The sequence below is a fragment of the Ruditapes philippinarum genome, unplaced genomic scaffold (genome assembly GCF_026571515.1).
Source record: "Ruditapes philippinarum isolate M1 unplaced genomic scaffold, ASM2657151v2 ctg1351_1_1_1_1, whole genome shotgun sequence".
NCBI lineage: Eukaryota > Metazoa > Mollusca > Bivalvia > Venerida > Veneridae > Ruditapes > Ruditapes philippinarum.
In genome coordinates, this window is record NW_026858449.1 from 222,158 (window position 1) to 244,328 (window position 22,171).

Consider the following 22,171-nt stretch of genomic DNA (forward strand, 5'->3'; position numbering starts at 1 on the left):
GCAAACCTGGATCAAATTCTTTTGGCGTCGCCCTTTGATGCTTTGCATCAATGCTTTTCTTGTAAATTATTGTCATGTGGTGACTGCATCACCAACAGTAGATTTGTATCTATGATGACATAAAGAGACGTTTAGTGCATTGTCCTATGTATGTAACTACGTAACTTGAAGTACAGGCAATTAAAATGAAAAGTGCTTTTTTTCCCCCTTGTTAGTGTATCTTTTTTTTAATTTATTTTATCAAGAAAGCTTTAAATTGTTACAGCAAGTTCACTCCCAGAACAAAACAGCACCAACAAGGTGACATATGAGCCATTAATGTCATAGCGTTCTGTACTGTCCCATGTCCGGGACAATCCCGGGGACTTCCCATGTCTGGGACTGTCCTGGAGGTGTTCCGGAGGTGATTTATGTCCCGATATGAGCAATCACAGTCCTCACTTAAATTCATGCTTTCAGCATTCAGAGACAGAACGAGTTAATTTCCAGAACGATCTCATGCCAGCATCTTCAGTGAATGATGGACCATGAGTAATATTTACACTCAAATGTTCTACTAATTGTATGCTTTTCTGGTTGAGCATTAGACTGGTTTCATTTCTTGGACCATTCAATGCAACGGTGCTTTATGTAAATAATACAGCCATGGCAATTATTTGGCCGAATTTAGACTTAAATCATAATACTCTCCAGGTTGAGAGGCAAGAACATTAACCTTTAAGCTGCTGGCAACATTTGAAACTATCCATGTGACCAGTGCAGACCAAGATCAGATAGCACTCACGTGCAGACAAATCATGGTCTGCAATATTCCCTATTCAGTCAATACATATTTAAAGTTTTTCCCTAAAAATGACCAATGGTTTTGTCCAGATTGAAAGATGGACAAGTTCATTTAAAATATTTAATGTGACAGGTAAGGAATTAACACTATATATACGCTTAAACTTCTCCCTATCTCTATAATATAATCAGGTTACACCAGTTTCCAGATTTACAAAAAAAAAATAATCTTGAAGTGAAATTAATGTTACATAAAACAAGATCAAAGAAATTTACTTAACAACCAATTACAAATTAATTATTTTGTTTATCAAGTAATTACATCTAAATAGCTTCCTAAGCTATCATTGTTTATCAGAACTTTTCTTCACATTTAACTTACTATTTTGACAGTTTTGCTAATTATAAACAACAGGAATGTACTTTTATTTCGATTTCAATATTCTTAATAAACTTTCAGAAATATGACATCATTTCTTGTTTATCATACTTTTGAATATACTCTGTAAACTGCAATAAATATAAACGGACAAAAATAGCAGACTTTCCTATATTTCTGGTTAAATAAGAAATGTTTTTGTCAATACCAGATCATTATTAGCTTCTGCAGTGCAGCAAAGTCATTTCTTTGGGTCAAGGTAAAGTACAGGATCCTCCCAAAATATCAGTACGAATTAACAAATAATTATTATACATGCTTTTTACAAAGTAACAGTAAACATTTCAGTATACTATCACTATTACAATAAATTAGCATGTTTCAACTAGATAGTGATACTTTTGTTCAGATGTTGGCTATAAACAAACCACAATCATAAGATACTTAAGTGTTTTGGTTTTTTTTGCTTCAAGTTTTTAAGTAAGACTTTTCACAGCTAAGATTTTTGTAATTACAGGATTGCAATGGGACATTATGTCATGATGATGATGATCAATACATCACTTTTCTTTTCCTCTGTCAATAGCCCTATCTGATATGCCATCACAGTAGAAATTGACCAAAGTCCATTCACTCTAACTTAACTTAAATACTGTTGATGACTCAATTTTCATATTATGATATTGATGTCCTTTATCATAACTAAAAGCATGATGACTAGATGGTCCCATACACACATTTTCACATCATTATCTGACCTTTGACTCTATTTGTAACCTTGACCTTTGTCACAAAGACCTGAATTGTGAATGTTACACTGTCACAAAATGGTTTAACTGTTGTGCCAAGTTGTATTACAATCCCTCTGTGCATGAACAAACTGTTCCAGACAAGTGTTTTTTATATGACCTCATAGTGTGACCTTGACCATTGACCTTTAGAACTGGTTCATGCACTAACAAGTTTGTCTATGATAATAAATATTTCTATCGATGAATATTAAATCTCTCTATGAATGAAGTCAACAAAGTGGATGCTGCCCACATTCCCACCCACCAGCCATAGATGTTCCCATAATACGACATGTTTTCCAAAGTATGCAACTTTAGTCAAAATCATTTCATGCCATTGGCTGGCAAGTATACAAATCAAAAGTGCAACATTTCAGCACCATTTTTTTCATTGTTAAGTTCTGCCAATGTTTTCATATATATGTGGGGCTCTGTCATCATCTGTAAAATTAGATGAAGGATGGAAGTCAGTTATATGTAAGTATAGTGTTCTAAAAACTGGTACATAGGAAATACAACACATTGAAAATTTCTAAATATCAATGTGGGCATACTAATTGTATAAAATACCAAAGTTACAATAGATACTATTCATAAAATGTTTAACATAAAAAAATGTGCAAACTTTCCTTATCTAAGCTATTGATGATAATAACTGAAACTTTTATCCCTATGTGACTATGATTCAGTGAGTGATATGGATAATATCTCACTGATTAGAATACAATAAAATTTTTACACTGTTTGCAGTCATGGAGATTTGAATATTAATTGACAGAAAAATATACATGAAAGGCATGTGATAAAGAAGACCTCACAATATAAAAGTAACTTAAATACATAAGGCCATTTGGCACAAACCAGACGTCCAGCCAGCAGTGGTGCAGAGATTAGCTACTGGACCGGCAATCCAGAAACTTGAATCATGAATTCACCTGGTCCATTTTTCATGAGACTATTCCATTTTTGTACACAAGACTGTCTCATACTTTTGCCTACAGTCTGTAAAAACTCCTCCTTAAGGCAGTACATTCATTCCTAATTAGTCCAGCTGTAGAGACAGACTGCCTCAAACTATCAGTCAGTACGGATATTAATTGTCAAAGGTATGAAATACTAGGAAATCTCTTGAAGAAAAAAAGCCACAAAACTTCAGCTTTTTCTTTGGTGCTATACAAATATTTCTGTACTGATTCCACACTGAACTAACAAGGAAGCTTTAAGTGTAAAAAAGCTCTTCAGTGTGGAGGTTAGGAAAGTCAGATGCTGAAGAGTTTGGAGCCATATTTGAAGAGGGTGAACACAAGGTTAACATGAATGGCTGCTATAATGTGATGTTAAACTGGGTTAAACCAGTTTACACAACATCATTTGTCCTTTCAATTAATGGTTTTTGTTTGAAAAAAGAAGTCCTTCCCCCCACTAACATGACTGAATGGAAAATAAACTGTTAGAACTTTTACAAAAATTCCTGTGGTTTTTCTCACAGTATTTTATAGAAAACAACAAGTGGCTGGAAGAGTTACTGTCTACAGTTGTGGTATTTTGTGTCCAGATTTTTTTTATGTTTCTGTGAAAAGAAAAGGCTTGAAAATTCATTCAGCACTTGACACCCATTTGGATCACATAGCTTTTTTTATCAAGATGGCATATCATTTTGCATAAATATTTGGAAATATGGGCCTATTCAAATTAAGTGATCTTTACTAAATATTCTTTGACCTGCATAGTGACCCACTCTCCTTTAATACAATAAAAGAAGATCAAAGGACGAAGCCTTAAAAGAGGTCATACTTTCTTAAACCTACTTTAACTTTTTTGGAGTGGTTAATTACAGATTTACACTAATATCAATATGATAATTGTCACGAAGTAAAACAGAGCATGCCTTTTAGGTCTGTACAAAGTTTGATTGAAAGCTCACTGATCTTTACTTATGATGGGCTGTTAAGGACTTGTCAAAGTTTTCAAGAAGTGGAATTCAACAATATGTGTGTTATGGCCAAAAGAGATTAATAGATACCTCCTAGGTTTTCAAGTTGAAATTTGATCAACTGTCATTTTTATTTAAAAAAATCAAGACGATTTCAATTTATTTCTTTTTTTTTTGATATGACAGGACATTTGAATTGATAATTTAATCTGAAAGTCAGAATGTCAGAATATGTCTCCCAAAAGCTGACTGATTTTTCAGTTTATTTGTCCACACACATTTACAGGTATGTTATATTTCTTACTTATCATTTTAAAGATCAACCTGCACCTTCAGTGCCAAATTTCAGTTCACATATCTTCTTCAACACAAGTCTTCATCATTATATTTCTTACAAAATGTCACTTAAGGTCCACATATAATGCATGTTCTTCAACACAAATCTTTGAGTGTTTTTTTTTCATATATAATGTCAGATAAGGTCCACATAATCATTTCTTGCATATCAGACAGGATTATCTCCTGTTAACACCGGTGCTAGAAAACCCTGTCTTACACCCCCATGTAAGACAAGTTGCATGCTTTAAATGACGACATTGCCCAAGCCTATTATGAATAAATTGCCTTCTAAGGATGACATCATTTTACAGTTATAAATGAATTTGTAATTTTATACGCTTCTATAAGAAAAAAGTGCGAAATGAAAATTTCAGTTTTCGTAATTTATGTTCCGAAAATAATTGACATAATATGCAACAAAAAGAATCAAACACTGGCTGTCCATACAGACGGGAATATCTAGCTCTCGGGTAACTGTTTAGCGGAAACTCGGCAAAGCCTAGTTACCGCCATAAACTGTCACCCTCAAGCTAGATATTCCAGTCTGAACCGGCAGCCGGTGTAAGATTCATATAATACCTACTGTTATATTTCTTATGTATTTTAATTGTTTGATTTACTATCATCACCTTCCATATATGAACTTCTTCTTGTTTGTTTGTTTCATTTTACGCCTTTTCCCAACAGTATTTCAGTCATATAGGCGGGTAGTTTCCTAACCATCGGTCCTGGAGAGTTACACCAGTACCAGACTACCTTCCTCCGCACTAAACTACCAAAGCATCTCCCGGGGATCAAACCCACGCCAGAGAGGTAACTGGATTAGAAGTCATTGACTCTAACTTCTTCTTGAATCCATGAACATATTCTTACATGATAAACTTCTATATCTTATTGCTATCTAAACATGCTGAATTAGCTCTTTGAATATATGATGTTTGTTTTTGTTTGCTTGGGTTTATCTGCAGCATGGACAAATTACCAGTCATATAGCTCTGAACACTATAATAAGTGGCTTGTTTGTTTGAGTATATGAATATATATAAAAGACTTGAGACTTTCATAGAAAACACAGTGATAAAGATTACAATACAAGAATGATATGGAAAAATATTTTTTTTATTTTTCAATTTTTTTTTTTCTCATTGAACATGTCTAAAAGAACCAAAACATGCTTTAAAGAGAATGGCCTTGACACATTTACTGCCAAGGGTCTTACAGACTTTCCCACATACAGTAGGAATACAAGACAATAAAATAATAAATTTTTCATACATATCAAGTACTAGCAACCGCCCCCTTAAAGGTAACAAAGGGTGTGTATTACATAACACATAGGGTGTGAAGTGCCTGTATAGCTTCTATACCTAACTTTATTCTTGTTGTAAATCTTCTCAAATACATAATATGAGTTAACTTTTACACCTAAAATAGAGGCACTTGACTATTACAATAAGATATCCAACTGTACAGTATTCTACAAACAGTTTCCCTGTCTCATCAATATTTCATATCATAGCATGAGGTCTTTTTAGAAAATTTTGAAGAGTTTCCAAATTTCTAACAATAGGGTATTTCGTATTTGCTTTTTTTTTCTCTTAGATTTCTTTTCTTTCATTTTATTTCTGCCCTTAATCTGTTAGATTACAGTTAAACTTAACTGTATGGTGTTTCATAAGGGACATCTCAAATTATGTCCAGGGTAATCTGAATTGCCAAAACTATTGGGCATGAAAGATTATTAATAAAAAAATCAAAAGTACAAAGATATGAAACCACAAACGTTGGATCATAAAAATGTGGAAACACAATGACAAAATCAAATAAGTATGAAAATTAAAATTTAAATATAATCTTATTTTTGTCATTGGATTTTATGTCTCTGTTTTTGTATTTCTATTATTTTGAAATTTTGCATTTCAGATTAGTTGTTTGTTTTGATTGGGTTCAACATCACACCCACACAGTATAGGTCATTTGGCGACATTCTTAAGCTTTACTGGTGGAGGAAGACCTCAGGCGCCCTTACGTGCATTATTTCAGGCACAAACGGGCACCTGAGTAGAACCACCGACGTTCCCTAAGCTAGCTGGATTATAAACTTCCTCACATGAAAGAATCCAAAGTCCCTGTCGGGGGTTCAAACCTACAGCAGTGAGGGGCAAGTGATTTGAAGTCAACGACCTTAACCATGGACGCCCAATTTCTGATTATTTCATTCATATGTAATAATATAAGACCTTAAGAACAACTTTAGTACTGGTAGTGAAAATCATCGGACTATTGTTGAGGCATGGCAGAGTGGTTTCATTAGCCTGTTTCAAACCCTGTTGTTTCCTTGAGCAAGAAACTTTACTCTCCTTCCTCAGTACAGGTTGATTGGTTCCAAGAGTGTGTCTATCAGCTTACAACTACCTACGCAATCATCTAAACCAATTTTTGTACAAACTAAAAATGATTTAAGAACTTAGCACTTAACACAAACCCTTTTTTCATCTTTTTATTAAAATCTGGTTATAGAATTAAATGGAAACAATGTTATAGAAATAAAACATGGTTAATCTGAATATTTGATTGAAATAAAACTAAAATGAAAATCAACATATTGTACCACAGTTACTACATCAGATGGTTAATCTGAATTTTTATAGAAACTTAACGGATAATCTTGAACAGCTGTGTTTTGTTTTGTTATGAAATTGTTTGTGAAATTCAACAGTTAATTAACACACAGCACTGTTATCAACAACAGTGTAACAATAGCATTATTTTATTTTTAATAAAGCCAAAAAGGATATATTGCTTTTGTATAGGAAATATAATTAAAAAGACATTGTTGAAATCTGGGAAATGTATTAATTTTATTTCTTAATAATATTAGACAGATCAGCAGCATTTCTTTTTTTTTTCTTCTTACTGTTTAAAAGCTTTGAATCCTTTACATTTATCATGATAGACAAAAGTAGGTAAAATAAAACTAGACCTATCACTGAAGGTGATTAATACCCCCACCAGCAACTTTTTGAAAAATAAGTAGTCTGAAGAAAAATTTAAACACAAACTATCAACTGTGTACAAAGAAATATTTCAATTAATTGTAATCCCAACTGGGGTCTCCAAATAAGCTTGCTTTTCACAAAGTTTGATTACAATATCTCATTCCTAACTCTAGTTATTGTCCGGAAACCATTTTTCTATTTTTTAGGAATGGTGACCTTGACCTTGACCCCAGGGGGTCCAAATGCAATACCAACCCAGGTCTTCATATAAGCTTGTTATACACCAAGTTTGATAACAATATCTCATTCCTAACTCTAGTTATTGTCCGGAAACCATTTTTCTATTTTTAGTAACGGTGACCTTGACCTTGACCCCAGGGGGTCCAAAAACAATACCAACCCAGGTCTTCATATAAGCTTGCTATACACCAAGTTTGATTACAATATCTCATTCCTAACTCAAGTTATTGTCCGGAAACCATTTTTCTATTTTTAGTAACGGTGACCTTGACCTTGACCCCAGGGGTCTAAATGCAATACCAACCCAGGTCTTCATATAAGCTTGCTATACACCAAGTTTGATAACAATATCTCATTCCTAACTCTAGTTATTGTCCGGAAACCATTTTTCTATTTTTAGTAACAGTGACCTTGACCTTGACCCCAGGGGGTCCAAATACAATACCAACCCAGGTCTTCATATAAGCTTGCTATACACCAAGTTTGATTACAATATCTCATTCCTAACTCTAGTTATTGTCCGGAAACCATTTTTCTATTTTTAGTAACGGTGACCTTGACCTTGACCCCAGGGGGTCCAAATGCAATACCAACCGGAGTTTCCACATAAGGTTGCTATATACCAAGTTTGATTACAATACCTCATTCCAAACTCTAGTTATCGTCTGGAAACCATGATGTGGACCGACCGACGGACCGACCGACCGACCGACCGACCAACCGACCGACCGACAAGCTGACTCCTATATACCCCCCCTAAACTTCGTTTGTGGGGGTATAATAATGCTCCCTTAAGTCCTATTTACACTGTCCCAATAATGGCCATGGTATCGCTACTATGTCTTAAACCAGTGAACCGGGGTGTTCCATGGTTTTTTTTCTGAAAAATCAAATTGCGTTTACACATTCCAGACAGAACCAAGCCGGTAGAACACGGTTCTGGGCTTCCTTTCCGGTGAGTGCCGGTGAGCCCGGTTGTATTAAACATTTTAATAAAACTGTGACGATCTCCCGGTTCACCAAGGTTAGCGCCGGTACTTCAGGGAATTGCAATGTCCCTACGCCGGTTAATCACGGTTAATCCTGCAGCAAACCGGGATGCCAAAGCTGGACTGTGTAAATGGGGCTTTATATATTTGTCCAGAAAATAACAAGAATAACAGTACCAGTGGTCTCTCAATGACATTTTATTAGTATTTACGTTACATAAGAACAATAATTATGATACATATTTAAAGATCGATTGTATACAAAAAACATATTTATAAGTTATTCTTTTCCAAGGGACACTGGCTGATTAATTGCAAGATTAATTGTCAGAAAAAAAAAAAAAATCTTGTTTGATCTGTCAATGCTTTTGAGAATTTTCATAATCAAAACAACAGGTATCAAGTTCTTTGTGTGCCAGCTGAGAAAGGTTGCTCCGTACTTCATCTAAGTAAAGGGAGACATTTGAAACTATTTAAATCTAGAGTTATGGTTCTTAAGCACTGCACTTCCTCTTGATCCTCTATTGATGTAGATTTAATCAGACACTACTTGCATTTTAGTAGTTTTACTCTAAAGGGAGACAATTAATAGAACAACAACAAAAAGGTAGATAATTTAAAAATCAACCATGGTATCATCATGGTTTTTAGAGCCAACAAATATTTATCAATGAAATAAAAATTAAAGACTTCAAGTTATTTTCCCCTGTCAATGAGTAAAACAATACAATGTGCATGTTTTGATGCAATACAAAATTTTATATCAATAAAGCTATGTGAACCTTTTGCAAGACAAATGCACATATTTAGGGGAGGCAACCTTTTATCTAACGATCTCTTAAACAAGAAATAGCGTCTTTGGGTAGAATGATTCTATGACTCAGTCTTTCAATCTGACATAAAGCAAGACATACTAAACTATAGATGTATTACAGCTTTACATGCCATTCCACTGTCAAATTTTTTAATCGAGCCCACTTTATAAATTTTTTTAAGATTTTCTCTGGTTTGACAGGATGTAATGCACTGAGACAATCATCAGCTTACGAATATAATTCCTTGTTTTTGTTGACAGCAGAATTACTATCAAGTGCAAAAGTAAGGATTTTTTAAGAATGTGGAGTGTATAAAATTTGTCTGATTAATCATTTTCGAGTAGAAATCATCAAAAATATTTCAAATACAAGTGCCAATCAAGTGCTTGGACAAAAATGCAGTTTTGAAATATTTTCATTCTTTTTTGTCATGTTTTTGTATAAACTGCCTCCAGTTCAGTAGTTCAAATATTTATCTGATTGACTGTCTTTTAAACAGCATATTATATAAAACAGCTTGATGAAATGTTCAGTGAGGGATATAGGTAATAAATACTGTCACTGATAAACTTGTACTCCCTAAATAAATTCAATGAAAATTATTTAATTTCATACAATGTACTAAATCTTTTATTGTTATATACAAACAATATATGGCATACAAATAAATAATATTCATTGAAATTGCCAAATACAATATCCCAGATGCTTTGCTCCAGACTGACACTCATGTCTCATAGTATCAGCCCCCCCCCCCCCCCCCCCCCTTCACATGCCCCCCTTCACATCCAATGATGTGACCCTGACCCATCATTTCAATCATAACAGTAAATTTACAATTTGTTTATGAGAATTATTTGTTATTGTAAAAGATTATTTCTATCTTGAATTTGATGGGGGCGATTTGTTGTTAGCTGATTTTTTTTAATATAAATTATGAACAATCAACAATTTTCTGTTACTTCGATATTTCCATTATTGTTTTTTTTTTTAATTTTCATCATGAATTGTAAATTACTCCCTATATAAGGAATTTATACTGAAATTAAATGGCTTATAAAGCCTGAACAAAAACTCAACATAAAAATTAAAAAAAATTAATATAAACACAACCTGTTGTTGTTCACAACAGAACTAATTTTGGAGTGGTTTATCAGAAGTAATTCTTAACTTCAAAGACAGTTTGGAGATAATAATCCATGTTTACAATAAAATATCATAAATAAAGTTATCAATTTTGTAGCTGATCCCCCAATGAAAGGAGAAAATAGGTACACAAATGATACATAAGTCTTCAATAAGGGCTGTTCAAAATTTATGGCATATTTCTGAAGACCTACTTAAATCCATGTATGGCAGTTTTAACCCTGAAATTGACCCCTGAATTATTTAATGACTTACATGGTATTAAACATACAGTTTTTATTGCTGATAGATATAAAAGTCAACATCATATTATCAAGTAAGTTTTATTACTTTTATACAGAACATCGAACTTGAAATTATACTAAAGTACCTGCTGTAATTTTTGAAAGAACTTGACTTATAATCCCAGGTTCCATTTTTAGAATTTGTCCAGGACTTCATACAGGGTTGTCTTTAAAATGTTCTTGAGATTTGAGGTGATCTTTTTTGGTTTTATGCCATTCAACATAAAGTGTTTTGTTTTTAAGTTTTGAGGAGGCCCAACATACTTTTCAGACAGTCCTACAAGACAACCCTGTCATTTATAATCAAAATACAAATTTGAAGTAACTAAGGAAACAGTATAATAGATTACCTTAAGTCAGACTGCACAGAAATCTTACGTGGCAAAGACCAATGAACAAGGACAACGCAATTACATTAATCTGACAAATCCCTATTGTGTATAGAAGGGCACAAAACAAAGCTCTAAATGCCTCTACAACAGGAATTTAAAGGAATAGCAATCATGGACATTTGAGTTAATTAAAAGTAACAATTGATTATTCAATTTTCAAAGTGGGACAAAATGATAATGCAAGCCTGAATTTAACAATGTTCAATGCTGAACAGGTTTACATTATACAACAGTAATAAACATTAACTAAACAAAATAAATATCAACATAAATTGTGTAACCATTTTGGCTGTGGCAGATTGACAAGACTGTTTAGAATAAAGAACCATTTTGTAGAAAATATCTTTTAATCTAAAACCTATTATTTCTAAGAAACTAATTATAAATATAATTTACTGGAAAGTAAAATGATATAAACAGTTTGAAATTTACAAGCTATAGTCAAAACATAAGAAAAATAAATTAATTAACCAAAAGAATCTATAAGAAAAATATAATAATTAACCAAAAGAATCTTTTGTGAAAAGATTTATAATTGACTGGTTGCTGGATGAATAAACAAAATGAGATTTAATTAATATTTCCAGGAATGATAGCAACAAAAAATACAGTTCATCTGAACTTTATATATGATCTAATTAAGCTCGTTATATTTTATGGTTTACCATTAAAAAGTTTGTTTTTTTAATATTTCTTTTGGTAACTAAGTCTACTACTATTAAAATAATACTTCCTATTATTTCTAAATATTCTCGATCTGGCAGCAGAGAAATAATGAAGGGCAATAATATCAAAACTTGTTTAAAAGTGTCACCTTGACTTTTGACCTCACTTCCCAAAATTAATCATTTTTCTAGTCATGACCAGCCTCTCTAATAAGCCTGGTTATTGCTCACTGTAACCTTGACCTTTGACATCATAACCAATGAAATTTATCTACTAAGACAAACCTAATCAAACTGTAGTCATGTTATTGGGCTGGACAAGCTTTGATTTACAAAATGGCAGCATTAAAAAAATCGACTTGCAAATATATTTAGTATCATTCAGTACCATCACTGAATTCTAAAATTTATAGATCCCTTTTTTTTTGGTAGATAATAACATTTAAGGACATGAATGGTGACATGTAAAGGGTCCGTACTGTCAGTGCCTGAAAGGATGGATGGACCCATATTAAGTCTGAAATACATACATAGATCAACAATCAACCCTTCAGCATCAAAATTAATTCAATACTGAGATCTGGACAGCTCCGAAATCAAAGCAGGAAAATTCCATTATACTGTAAAGAGTATTGTTACATTTGCTGACAACATTAAACGCCTTAAAATAATTTATAAAAAATATTTACAGCATAATGTTTTCCCCATATTTTGTTTTAAATTCAACTAGAACTATCACTAAATGTGATTAATACCCCCACAAGACTGCTTCGGAAATGAGGATGTTACTAGTAACAGAATATCTTGTAAAAGAATTGAAATATAGAGTGATGGTTGTGGGCAATTAAAGATAGTTGTGGTTCTTGTATATTGCATTTCCTTTCAATGTGGTTGGCCATTGATGAAGTTTTATTGAACTACTCTGTAATAAGTCCAGAAAGACAAAGAAAAGGAACAAAGGGCAATAACTCTATAAATACTGAAGATGGAGTTATAGTTCTTGTGCCTTGCACTTTCTCTTTTTGTGCTTGACCATTGTATGAAGTTGTTTTGAATTTCAACCAGTATGTTTTAAGTTATGCTCCAGACAAGGAAAAGTATCAAAGGGCAGTAACTCTGTATTTTGTCAAAATGGAGTTATGGCTCTTATGCACTGCACTTCCTTTTAATGTCCTTGACAACTGTATGAAGTTGTATTGAATTCCAAACAGTAGTTTTCAAGTTATGCTCTGGATAAGGAAAAGTAACAAAGGGCAATAACTCTGTAATTTGTCAAGATGGAGGTATGGTTCTTGTGCACTGCACTTCCTCTCAATGTGCTTGACCATTGTATGAAGTTATATTGAATTCCAACCATTAGTCTTCAAGTTATGCTCCGGACAAAAAAAAGCAATGGAAAAGTAACAAAGGGCAGTAACTCTGTAATTAGTCAAGATGGAGTTATGGTTCTTGTGCACTGCACTTCCTCTCAATGTGCTTGACCATTGTATGAAGTTATAATGAATTCCAACAATTAGTCTTCAAGTTATACTCCGGACAAAAGAAAGCAATGGAAAAGTAACAAAGGGCAATAACTCTGTAATTACTTTAGATAGAGTTATGGTTCTTGTGCACTGCACTTCCCCTTACTGTGTTTGACAATTGTATGAAGTTGTTTTGAATTCCAACCAGTAGTGTTCAAGTTATGCCCCGGACAAGGAAAAGTAACAAAGGGCAATAACTCTGTAATTAGTCAAGATAGAGTTATGGTTCTTGTGCACTGCACTTCCTCTCAATGTGCTTGACCATTGTATGTAGTTATATTGAATTCCAACCATTAGTCTTCAAGTTATGGTCCGGACAAGGAAAATGCAACAGACGTCTGGACCGACCGACCGACCGACCGACCGACCAACCGACCACCGGGTGACTCCTATATACCCCCCCTAAACTTCGTTTTTGGGGGTATAAAAAGAGAAGAAAAGCAAATTAACAGGTATTAAACAATAGATGTCTTAGCATATCAAAAACCTAACATGGCAGTTGTGATTTATGCTGACACTGAGGTTAACAAATGTCATCACCATACCATGTACATGTAATTGTTTCCTAAATTGCTCCATTCAAAAAAACATCACTGTTCTATTATAAACCATGTTTTCTAAATTTGCATAAAATCATAAAACCAGTAATTTTAGGATTTTTAAAAAAGGATTTTTTTTATATAAAACTGTTTAGAATTATTTCTAATCATATATTTTCCTATGTAAATGTTAAAGACTGTAAATATATAATATATAAATATATGAGCTGCGTCACGACAAAACCTTCATAATGGGTTTGCGACCAGCATGGATCCAGTCCAGCCTGCGCATCCCCACAGTCTGATCAGGATCCATGCTGTTAGCTTACAAACCCTATAACAAGTAGAGAAACAGCATGGATCCTGATCAGACTGCGCGGATGCGCAGGTTTTGGATCCATGCTGGTTGCAAACCCATTATGTTGGTTTTCTCGTGACACAGCTCATATATTCAAACTTATTCTAATGTTCCTCATGCCACTGCATGACAATTGTAGCCACCCTGGATTGAATGCCAGCTGGATAAGTTTCCTTATTGACTTTGCCCCTGTTAGGAGTTAAACCCACAAAAATTAAAGGCAAGTAGCTGAAAGTCTTTGTCTTAAACCACCTTGCAGCCAAAGACCTCAGCTCCTAAAGTAATCAACATCTCTGAACCACATGGATGAGTGCAAAACTGTATATGAGCCGCGTCACGACAAAACCAAATTAATACGTTTGCTACCAGCATGGATCCAGACCAGCTTGCGCATCCATGCAGTCTGATCAGAATCCATGCTGTTCGCTTACAAACCCTATAACAAGTAGAGAAACTGATAGCGAACAGCATGGATCCTGATCAGACTGCACAGATGCGCAGGCTGGTCTGGATCCATGCTGGTCGCAAACCCATTATGTTGGTATTGTCATGACACGGCTCATATATCTCTTGAATACTATCAATACAACTTCATGGAAAAAATTATTTCGCTCAGTTGTCTTAGAGCATTGTGATACTTAGGTAGTATAAGCTTTTGCTTTTCTAAGCTTTTAGTTTCTAGTTTGAATCTCTCCGAGGGCATAATTTTTCAGATGAATCATCATCTTACTTACCTAAATTTTTAGACAAAAAGCAGACGAAAATTGACATTCATATAATTATACATAAAACATATAGGAGAAATATTACAATATACAGATTTAAAAAAAAAGAAGGTGAGAAATTTATCTTATGTCTATAAAATTAATATGTGCCATTAATTAAATACTGTCTAATAAAAATTACAAACACTTAGCTGCTGTATGTTAAAATAGTCGGACCATAATATTACAACATATGAATGAAAGTACAAAATTATTGACCTGTGACTAGGTTTTATTTATTAATAAGGAGAAAAACCTAGGTCATTGAACCCTTTGCTCATACAACAGCTTGTGTAATAACCATAACTAACAAGGTCATTGGAAAACTGTCTTAACTCACTGAATAATAAAACAATTTATGGCATTTTTCCATCTTGTAACATTTTCCATTTAAGACAATGTCAAGGTAACTTTAAGAATTTTTTATGAATGGCATAAAAGTACTGATTTATTATGTTTATTCAAAAACCTGTAAAATGGTATGATATACAATTGCAATTGTTGAAACAAAATCCAAACTACACCTTAATAGTAGCGATTTAAAGGGATATCTGCTTTCTATTATAGTCTCTTTAAAAACTGTGGTTATACAAGCAATGTTTAGTTTTCAGAACATAAAATGTTGAAAACAAACAAAGTTATGGAAATTATCACCCTTTACTATAATTTTACAAGATTAAGTAATAAATTTTGGTCAATAAATGTTAACAAATACCATACAAGCCCAAATCTTTATTTGATAGTCAACTAGAGTATATTTATAGTCATTTAAAGTGTCATTTGATTTTATATAATGATATATTACTTCTGCCTTTTAGACACTTGCAGAGCAGACACTTGGGAGTACAGACATCTAGGAAACAACACTAGGAGTACAGACTTTGGTCTACAAACACTATATGTACAAACACTTGGAGAACAGACACTTGGAGAACAGACACTTGGAGAACAGACACTTGAGTACAAAAACTTTGAGAACAGACACTGGAGTACAAATACTTTGAGATGAGACAATGGGAGAACAGACACGGTGAGTACAGACATTGGGAGTACAAACACTAGGTGTTCACACATTGGAAGTGTATATATCTTGAGAACAGACACTGGATGCACACATACTGGGAGTACAGACACTTGGAGTACAGACACTGAGAGTACAGACACTGGGAGTACAGACACTGGGAGTACAGATACTGGGAGTACAGACATCTGGGAGTACAGACACTGGGAGTACAGACACTGGGAGTACAGACACTGGGAGTACAGACATCTGGGAGTACAGACACTGGGAGTACAGACTCTGGGAGTACAGACACATGGGAGTACAGACACTTGGGAGAACAGACATCTGGGAGTACATACACATGGGAGTACAGACACTGGGAGTACACACACTGGGAGTACACACACTGGGAGTACAGACACTGGGAGTACAGACACATGGGAGTACAGACACTTGGGAGAACAGACATCTGGGAGTACATACACTTGGAAAAGAGACACTAGGAGTACAGACATTGGGGTGTACATACACTGGGAGTACATACACTGGGGTTGAGGCACTAGGAGAACAGACATCTGGGAGTACAGACATTTGGGAGAACAAACACTGGGAGTACAGACACAGGGAGTGCATACACTGGGAGTACAGACACTGGGAGTACAGACACTTGGAGAACAGACATCTGGGAGTACAGACATCTGGGAGTACAGACATCTTGGAGAACAGACAATTGGAGTACAGACACGGGGAGTGCATACACTGGGAGTACAGACACTGGGAGTACAGACACTAGGAGAACAAACATCTGGGAATACAGACATCTGGGAGTACAAACACTTGGAAAAGAGACACTAGGAGTACAGACCATGGGGTGTACATACACTGGGAGTACAGACACTGGGAGTAGAGGCACTGGGAGAACAGACATCTTGGAGTACAGACATCTGGGAGAACAGACACTTGGAGTACAGACACAGGTAGTGCATACACTGTGAGTACAGACACTGGGAGAACAGAAACTGGAAGTAGAGACATCTGGGGGTACAGACATAAGGGAGTACAGACATTGGGGAGTACATACAAGTTGGGAGTACAGACACTGGGAGAACAGACTCTGGGAGAACAGACATCTGGGAGTACAGACACTGGGAGTACAGACACTGGGAGTACAGACACAGGGAGTACAGACACTGGGAGAACAGACATCTAGGAGTAGAAACACTGGGAGTACTGACACTGGGAGAACAGATATCCTGGAGTACAGACACTAAGAGTACAGACACTGGAGAACAGACATCTGGGAGTACAGACACTGGGAGTACAGACACTGGGAGTACAGACACTGGGAGAACAGACATCCGGGAATACAGACATCTTGGAGTACAGACATTGGGGAGTACATACACTGGGATCATTACAGACACTGGGAGTAGAGAAACTGGGAGTACAGACACTGGGATCACAGACATCTTGGAGTACAGACACTACGAATACAGACACGGGTGAGTACAGACACTGGGAGTACAAACACTGGGGAGTACATACACTGGGAGTACAGACACTTGAAGTACAGACACTGGGAGAACAGACATCTTGGAGTACAAACACTGGGAGTACAGACACTGAGGGAACAGACACTGGGAGTACAAACATCTGATAATACAGACACTGGGGAGTACAGAAACTGGGAGTACAGACACTGGGAGTACAGACACTGGGAGTACAGACATTGGGGAGTACAGACATTGGGGAGTACAGACACTGGGAGTTCAGACATCTGAGAATACAGACATCTGGGAGTACAGACATCTTGTAAACAGACACTGGGAGAACAGACACTGGGAGTACAGACACTGGGTGTACTGACATCTGGTGAACAGACGCTGGGAGAACAGACACTAGCAGAACAGACACTGGGAGTACATACACTTGGAGTACAGACAGGGAAAGTAAAAACACTTGGAGAAGAGACACTAGGAGTACAGTCTCCATGAGTTCAGACACAAGGTGTTCAGAAACTCCTTGACAATTACATAAAAATTTGAGTTTAAAAAAGGAGTTCAAATAAAATTTTTGTCTGGTTGCAAACCCATCATGTTGGTTTTGTCATGACAGGGCTCATATATCTTGAATACTATCAATACAACTTCATGGAAAAAAATATTTCACTCAGTTGTCTTAGAGCATTCTGATAGTTGGTAGTACAAGCTTTTGCTTTTTTCTAGTTTGAATCTCTCTGAAGGCATAATTTTTCAGATGAATTATCATCTTCAACTAACCTAAAATATTTGTAAAACATCTTTAGACCAAAAGCAGACAAAATTTGACTTTATATAATTATACATAAAACATATAGGAGAAATAATTTACAATATACAGATTTAAAAAAAAAAAAAGAAGAGAAATTTATCTTATGTCTATAAATATGTGCCATTAATTAAATACTGTCTAATAAAAATTACAAACACTTAGCTGCTGTATGTTAAAATAGTCGGACCATAATATTACAACATATAAACAGATAAATGAAAGTACAAAATTATTGACTTGTGACTAGGTTTTATTTATTAGTAAGGAGAAAAACCTAGGTCATTGAACCCTTTGCTCACTCATACAACAGCTTGTGTAATAACCATAACTAACAAGGTCATTGGAAAACTGTCTTAACTCACTGAATAATAAAACAATTTATGGAATTTTTCCATCTTGTAACATTTTCCATTTAAGACAATGTCAAGGTAACTTTAAGAAATTTTTTTGAATGGCATAAAAGTACTGATTTATTATGTTTATTCAAAAACCTGTTAAATGGTATGATATACAATTGCCAATGTTGAAACAAAATCCAAACTACACCGAAATAGTAGCGATTTAAAAGGATATCTGCTTTCTATTATAGTCTCTTTAAAAACTGTGGTTATACAAGCAATGTTTAGTTTTCAGAACATAAAATGTTTTAAACAAACAAAGTTATGGAAATTATCACCCTTTACTATAATTTTACAAGATTAAGTAATAAATTTTGGTTAATAAATGTTAACAAATACCATACAAAGCCCAAATCTTTATTTGATAGTCAATTAGAGTATATTTATAGTCATTTAAAGTGTCATTTGATTTTATATAACGATATAACTTCTGCCTTTTTAAAAATAAGACACTTGCAGAGCAGACACTTGGGAGTACAGACATCTAGGAAACAACACTAGGATACAGACTTTGGTGTACAAACATTAGATGTACAAACATTTGGAGAACAGACACTTGGAAAACAGAAACTTGGAGAACAGACACTTTGAGAACAGACACTGGAGTACAAATACTTGGAGTACAGACACTGGGAGAACAGACACGGTGAGTACAGACATTGGGAGTACAAACACTAGGTGTACATACATTGGAAGTGTATATATCTTGAGAACAGACACTGGATGCACACATACTGGGAGTACAGACACTGGGAGTACAGACACTGAGAGTACAGACACTGGGAGTACAGACACTGGGAGTACAGACACTTGGAGTACAGACATCTGGGAGTACACACACTGGGAGTACAGACACTGGGAGTACAGACACTGGGAGTACAGAGACTGGGAGTACAAAGAAACTTGGGAGATCAGACACTGGGAGTACAGATACTGAGAGTACAGACACTGGGAGTACAGACACTGGGAGTACAGACACTTGGAGAACAGACACTGGGAGTACAGATACTGGGAGAACAGACACTGGGAGTACAGACACTGGGAGTACAGACACTGGGAGAACAGACACTGGGAGTACAGACACTGGGAGTACAGACACTGGGAGAACAGACACTGGGAGTACAGATAATGGGAGTACAGACACTGGGAGAACAGACACTGGGAGTACAGATACTGAGAGTACAGACACTGGGAGTACAGACACTTGGAAGTACAGACACTGGGAGTACAGTCTCTAGGAGAACAGACACTGGGAGTACAAACACTGGGAGAACAGACACTGGGAGTACAGATACTGAGAGTACAGACACTGGGAGTACAGAAACTTGGAAGTACAGACACTGGGAGTACAGTCTCTAGGAGAACAGACACTGGGAGTACAGACACTGGGGGTACAAACACTGAGAGTACAGACACTGGGAGCACAGACACTGGGAGTACAGAAACTTGGAGAACAGACACTTGGGAGTACAGACACTGGGAGCACAGACTCTAGGAGAACAGACACTGAGTATACAAACATCTGGGAGTACATACACTTGGAAAAGAAACACTAGGAGTACAGACATTGGGGTGTACATACACTGGGAGTACAGACACTGGGAGTAGAGACACAGGGAGAACAGATATCTTGGAGTACAGACATCTGGGAGAACAGACACTGTGAGTACATACACAGGGAGTGCAGACACTGGGAGTACAGACACTGGGAGTACAGACGCTGGGAGTACAGACACTTGGAGTACAGACACTGGGGAGTACAGACACTGGGAGAACAGACACTGGGAATACAGACACTTGGAGTAGAGACACTGGGACTACAGACACTGGGAGAACAGACATCTGGGAGAACAGACACTGGGAGTACAGACACTGGGAGATAAGATACTGGGAGAACAGACATCTTGGAGTACAGACATCTGGGAGAACAGACACTGGGAGTACACACAGGGAGTGCATACTCTGGGAGAACAGACACTGGGAGTAGAGACACTGGGAGAACAGATATCTGGGTGTACAGACACTGAGGGTAGAGACACTGGAAGAACAGACATCTTGGAGTACAGACACTGGGAGTTCAGACACTGGGAGTACAGACACTGGGAGTACAGACACTGGGAGTAGAGACACTGGGAGAACAGACATCTGGGAATACAGACATCTGGGAGTACAGACAACGGGGAGTACATACACTGGGATAACAGACACTGGGAGTAGAGACACTGGGAGTACAGACAATGGGAGTACAGACTCTACGAGTACAGACACTGACGAGTACAGACACTGGGAGTACATACACTGGGAGTACAGACACTGGGAGTACAGACACTTGGAGAACAGACATCTGGGAGTACAGACACTGGGAGTTCAGACACTGGGAATACAGACATCTGAGAATACAGACACTGGGGAGAACAGACACTGGGAGTACAGACACTTGAAGTACAGACACTTGGAGTACAGACATCTGGGAGTACACACACTGGGAGTACAGACACTGGGAGTACAGACACTGGGAGTACAGACGCTGGAGTACAGACACTTGGAGTACAGACACTGGGAGTACAGACACTGGGAGAACAGACACTGGGAATACAGACACTTGGAGTAGAGACACTGGGAGTACAGACATCTGTGAATACAGACATCTGGGAGTACAGACATCTGGTGAACAGACACTGGGTGTACTGACATCTGGTGAACAGATGCTAGGAGAACAGACACTAGCAGAACAGACACTGGGAGTACATACACTTGGAGTACAGACAGGGAAAGTAAAAACACTTGGAGAAGAGACACTAGGAGTACAGACTCCATGAGTTCAGACACAAGGAGTTCAGAAACTCCTTGACAATAACATGAAAATTTTGAGTTAAAATATGGAGTTCAAATAAAATTTTTGTCTGTTACTCATTATTTCCCATAATAATAAACAGTTTGCTATTCAGCCAATACATATTTCAAAATTTTACCCGAAACAATAAATGGTCTAGTCCAGATCCATAGAAGGACAAGTCCATTTAAGATATTAAGAATGATAAGTGCTAAAAAAAACAATTACTTTTATTACAGGCAATAGTTATTTTTAGACACCCTTGTTCTTGTTTTAATGTTTATAAAACAAAAGAGAGAGAAAATGAAATCGAAAACGGATTATCTATTTATTTGGTAACAATACTAACAAAGCCTCTTTACATTATCAATATTTACTTTATCAAAATAATTCACAGGAACATCTATAATAGCCAAATTATAAACAGTTTTGATAAATAGCAGATTTTTTTATCTTTATAGAATATTTCAAATAAACAACAAATTTCCTTTGATCGAAAAATATAATATTAAGTTTCCTGTCAGAGGTCAATGTCAACTTTTTCTCTGCAATTGTGAATTACGCAATCTATATAATAGCAATATGAATAAATTATTGATCCAATAAATCGACGAGGATCATCTTCTATTGGAAAATATAATCATTACATTTGAAACAAATTGCTGAAACAGCGCTTTATGTAAAATAA

General features: G+C 35.8%; 1 protein-coding gene across 1 annotated transcript; it reads left to right on the top strand.

The window, feature by feature from the left end:
- The first annotated feature begins 16,808 nt into the window (after window positions 1-16,808).
- On the top strand, window positions 16,809-21,261 carry LOC132753202 (sericin 1-like). The gene is made up of 7 exons (XM_060743642.1): window positions 16,809-16,919; window positions 17,017-17,444; window positions 17,732-17,921; window positions 19,367-19,844; window positions 19,889-20,086; window positions 20,241-20,513; window positions 20,684-21,261. The coding sequence occupies exons 1-7, from the start codon at window positions 16,809-16,811 to the stop codon at window positions 21,259-21,261; spliced, it is 2,256 nt and encodes a 751-aa protein (XP_060599625.1).
- Window positions 21,262-22,171: the final 910 nt, after the last annotated feature.